The sequence below is a fragment of the Sinocyclocheilus anshuiensis genome, unplaced genomic scaffold, assembly GCF_001515605.1.
Source record: "Sinocyclocheilus anshuiensis isolate Anshui unplaced genomic scaffold, SAMN03320099.WGS_v1.1 scaffold218, whole genome shotgun sequence".
Lineage (NCBI taxonomy): Eukaryota > Metazoa > Chordata > Actinopteri > Cypriniformes > Cyprinidae > Sinocyclocheilus > Sinocyclocheilus anshuiensis.
In genome coordinates this window covers 451,373-456,144 of record NW_015547665.1, presented here as the reverse complement: position 1 = coordinate 456,144, position 4,772 = coordinate 451,373, and the positions used below count along the sequence as shown (strand labels likewise).

Genomic DNA, 4,772 nt, shown 5'->3' with positions numbered 1-4,772 from the left:
CATACTACATTACCGACTTTCCTGTATCTCATCCGTTCTTTTTCAGTCACTCTTGAAACTTTGCTGCATGAACAGGGTTTGTGGCTGTTGGTCCTGTTAGCAGCACGTAAAGCAAAGCATTTCAGCTGCATTTCGCACGTCATCAGTGACGTCATGTGCAAACAACCTATTCTGGAAAAGGGGGCGGGGAGCAGCAGCTCATTTGCATTTAAAGACACAGGCCCGAAAAACAGCTTGTCTGACTGTCACAATGCATGCGTGAGAGGTGGCAGCCCAATCTATTTATATCTTTATAAATATCTTAATATATTATTATATCCTATAATAACCATTTACACGCACGAGCATTATTTTCACACGAGCCTCGCTCCTCCCGACCGCAGACACAGGTTTACAAGCCACTTTTTCCTGCGTTTTTCAATCAATTTCTTGACTTTTCCCCACTTATGAACAACACATTTTTGTACACGATAAAACCTCCTTGAGGTTTCTCGGTTTGTCCGATTTGAGCATCCATAAACAATGCAAAACACTGGCATTTGGAGTTTCTGCTAGTGATTTCTATTGAGAGAAAAATCACTTCCTGCCCTCCAGCTGCATTTCGCGCGTCATCAGTGACGTCATGTGCAAACAACCTATTGGTCCCCAATGTAGCCTATGGTTATAGAAACACAAGTGGATTGCAGCAAAAGAAGCAAAGTTAATCGCATCTTTTTTTTTAGGTCTCAGCAACATCATTGGCATTATAGTGTACATCTCATCTAACGCTGAAGACCCCAACCAGAGCGAGTCCAAGCGCAGTCACTGGTACGGCTGGAGCTTCTACTGCGGCGCTCTTTCCTTCATCATAGCGGAGACTGTAGGCGTCCTGACCGTGCACCTGTTCATCGATACACACCGTGTGTTGAGAGCGCGTTCACAGCGCTCACTCCAAAGCAGCACACAATCCCTGCAGCATCGGCGCTCGACCAGCTACCGTTCCCGCTACCGCTGGAGGCAGGGTCAAAACCGCTCGTCAGACTCCCAGTCGCGCGAACCTTCTCCGGCCCGTGACGGGAAAGACCTCGGGCTTTATGCTCTGGGACGCGGACCACCAACTCCCTAGGCACTGGCCGTGGTTTTGCACAGTTTCATAACTCTGTCATCGCTAACAACAGCTTTGCAAATCCTCATGTTTTCACCATGCAGAACTCGGTGAAATCAGAAAGAGAGCTTCCGCACATACAGAACTCGTTGAGCACCGAGAAGAGGTTTGTGTTTCCAAATGCACATGAACAAAATTCAGTCAAACCGGAAAATGGAGACGTGCTGTCGCAGAACTATAAATTAAACTCAGTAGATCCCAGTAAAAGCCCAGTGCATGAGCAGAATTCTGGGAATGACAATTCACACGTGCAAAACGCTGTAAAAGAGCCCTCATATATGTCTCAAAGTGGCACTGCGACAAGAAGAACAACTCCGGTGTAAAAAATAATGGTTTAAGACCTCTGCTGCTATGACGCTTTATGAAAGGTCTGAGTGAAGATTAGCTATTTCCTTCACTGAAAATATGCATATTATTCGCTTTTAGCTTTATGCACTAAATGAAATGGATTGACTCTAAAAAAAAAATGGTGCTGTTTATTGTGCCCTCTGCTCTCTATGCAGAAGCGAACATGCTGCCTTGTCCCTCCTTGTCCAAATTTTTCGGATGCTATACTCTTCATGGCCACATGAGCGGCATATACTCATATGGACCCTTTTCAGAGACTGCAATGTCGCGTTTCACAGTTATTAGCATCGTAAATCTAGAAAAGCATTTTATATTTTAATTAAAATACATTTATAACACTGTTTTATTACCTTGGCATTAAATTACAGAAAACTAGTTTACTGCTGTGTGGGTGTTTCTAATACAACAGCTGAGGGAGTGAATGCAAATTTGACATTTTTTTCTCTTCTGACCACCATAATCAATCTCTCAATATTTTTTCCTCTTTTGTTAAGTCATAGAAACGCTGGATTTTTTTTTCTTCTGCTATAGAAGCAAATGGGAACACAGAAAATACATAACTATGACGACTTCCGTTTCTGAGAACTGAGAAATGTGAAAAGGGTCCATCGGTTCATCCGTCATTTCTAGATCCATATGGGAAGAATTGTGGGTGGGGGGAGTGAATGAACAGTGCGTTCTTTCACACTCAATACCCACGAATGAGGAGGCCTTGAGCAAGTCACCGAACCCCCTATGGCTCCCTGGGCGTTGCAGCAAAAATGGCTGCCCACTGCCCCAGGTGTGTGTCCACAGTATGTGTGTGTGTGTGTGTGTGTGTGTGTGTTCACTACTCACTGCTGTGTGTGTGCACTTGGATGGGTTAAATGCAAAGCACAAATTCCAAGTATGGGTTACCATACTTGGCCTTCACGTCACGTCACTATATATACATATATCAAATGGTGTGATATATACTTTTGGCTCATTGTGTTCCTTTCCTTTTGACAGAAATAAGAAAAAAATACATACAAACTAGTATTGTTAAGCTTTTAATGTGTGCCAATGTATGGTAACAATTATTGCAAGTTATTATTAACCTCAAAAGAGACATTTTCATGGCACTATTGTAGCAATTAGCATTCAGTCCTTAGTGTACATTTTATGTGCACTATTGGATTTGGTGATTTAATAAATAATTTTTATACAAATTTACTGACAATACAATTGATAGGACAGATGGCCTGGGGCAACAGGGTTAAGTGGATTGATTTTAGACTCAATGAGGGCACAACAGGATGGTGACATTAGTGTCTGGGTCACGGGATTTAACCTTGAACCCTTGTTAACATGTTAGCCAATCAGAAAATGTAGAAATATCTTGCTACCTCTGTTATTTGGTGTGTTCATTTTTGCAAACACCAGGTTTGCTGTCACATTTTTGGAAGACAGAGCAGGAGTGTTTTTTTGTTTTATACATTTTTTTCTTCACAAACAAATTTTAACAAAAGTTTCACTTTATATAAAAAACAATATGTTCTATCTTTCTGAATAAGTATAGAATTTTCTATTAATTCCTAATTTCTTATTATTATCAATGTTAAAAACATTTGTGCTGCTTAATATTTTTGTGGAAACCGTGATACATTGTTTAAGGATTTTTTGGTGAATAGAAAGTTCAAAAGAACAGCATTTATTTGTCATAGAAATCTTTTGTAACATTATAAATGTCTTTACTGTTACTTTTGATCAATCTAATGTATCACTGCTGAATAAAAGTATTAATTTCCTTAATAAAAAAATTCTTACTGACCCCAAATGTTCGAATGGTAGTGTACACTGGAAGGAGATCCCAAATAAGTCTTTTTTCAATTAAAAGAGATTTTATTAGAGTGGCTCTATATGTTTGGCATAACAATGTTCTTCCTTAAACAGATGAAATATTCTCACACTAGGCCAGAGCTTGTCGGGTTTTCTAAGAGTCTCCATTAAGCTGTCCAACTCTTCTCTAAATCCACAAGTTCCATGCCTTCACAGTAAGAGTGAGGACGAGACACTTTCACCTGGATATGAAGAACAGTTATGTGTTAATCATTTACAACAACATAGATAAAGAGAGCCTCATTTATAAAACGTGCGTACGCACAGATTTGATCTTAGAGTGTGCGTACCCTAAAATCCATGCCAATGTTCATATTTACAAAAACGGTCTTTGACACGGAAAAGTGTTTAGCGCCATGTCAGGGTCTAAGCAGATGTAGACACTTTCCCTTGTGGCAGAGAGTCGGAGTACTTGCAGGTATTTGGAAAACTTAGCAATTCTTGCCGCTCACAATTCTCAAGTAAAGGATTCGGACGTTGACTGGTGCTCTATATGTCAATGACATTAATTATGTGGTGTTTACAAGGCAGCGATCTGAAATCATTTAGCTGCGCACAATTTCAAGATCATTTGCGATTTCTGAATTTTACATCTGAAAGAGGTGTTTTTTTTTTTTTACTTTTTATGCGTATTCTGGATCAAACATACTCAGATTTGATAAATGCTCGTAAGATCAAATGTAGGACAGTTTCTACACATTTTACAAATTAGGCCCAGAGACTTTTGTGTATGTGTCTTACCGTGGTGGTATTCCTGTTGAGCTGTTGCAGCAAAGGGAATGGTGTCCACTGAATCGGCTCGATCGGCCAGCTACAGACTGACAGGTCACTAGCCTTCCCAGAATCCACCACACCATCTGCCAAGCTGCAGTTGCTGAGATCCCAACCATACTGAGAACTGTAAGCGCAAACATACATGGAAAAATCATGTAAACAATTTCACAACTCTTTTTATGGTAATACTATGGTACATTACCATTCAAACTTTGGGGTAAGTTTTTTTTTTTTATTCAGCAAGAACTCATTAAAGGGGTCATATGATGCGATTTCAAGTTTTCCTTTCTCTTTGGAGTGTTACAAGCTGTTCGTGAATAGATAAGATCCCTAAAGTTGCAAAGACTAAAGTCTCAAATCCAAAGAGATATTCTTTATAAAAGTTAAGACTGATCCACGCCCTCCTAAAATGCCTCGTTTAAACACGCCCCCACATGTCTACGTCACGATGTGGGAAGATTTGCAAAACACCGTCCAAATGTTCACGCAAAGAAAGAAGGCGTAACTTTATTGTTGCTGCCAGTGCCGCCGCCATGTTGTGAAGACGCTGTGTGCTTCGTTGCGAAACCGAAAATACTTTGTTTGGCCTTCGAAAAGTTCAACCCAAATATTCAGATGTGTGCAGCGCATTTTATGGAGGACTGTT

General features: G+C 40.3%; 1 protein-coding gene and 1 pseudogene across 2 annotated transcripts in view; one reads left to right on the top strand and one right to left on the bottom strand.

The window, feature by feature from the left end:
- The window catches only part of LOC107702496 (voltage-dependent calcium channel gamma-3 subunit-like), a 10,243-nt pseudogene extending 8,772 nt beyond the window's left edge, over nucleotides 1–1,471 (top strand).
- Nucleotides 1,472–3,368: 1,897 nt separating this feature from the next.
- Nucleotides 3,369–4,772, bottom strand: part of LOC107702529 (uncharacterized threonine-rich GPI-anchored glycoprotein PJ4664.02-like) — a 10,019-nt gene continuing 8,615 nt past the window's right edge. For both annotated transcript variants that reach the window (XM_016504878.1, XM_016504877.1), the window contains exons 11-12: nucleotides 4,094–4,250; nucleotides 3,369–3,534 (exon numbers count right to left, since the gene is read on the bottom strand). In XM_016504878.1, the coding sequence (XP_016360364.1) occupies nucleotides 3,460–3,534; nucleotides 4,094–4,250 (232 nt within the window). In that variant the 3' untranslated portion in view covers nucleotides 3,369–3,459. The remainder of the gene's footprint in view (nucleotides 3,535–4,093; nucleotides 4,251–4,772) is intronic.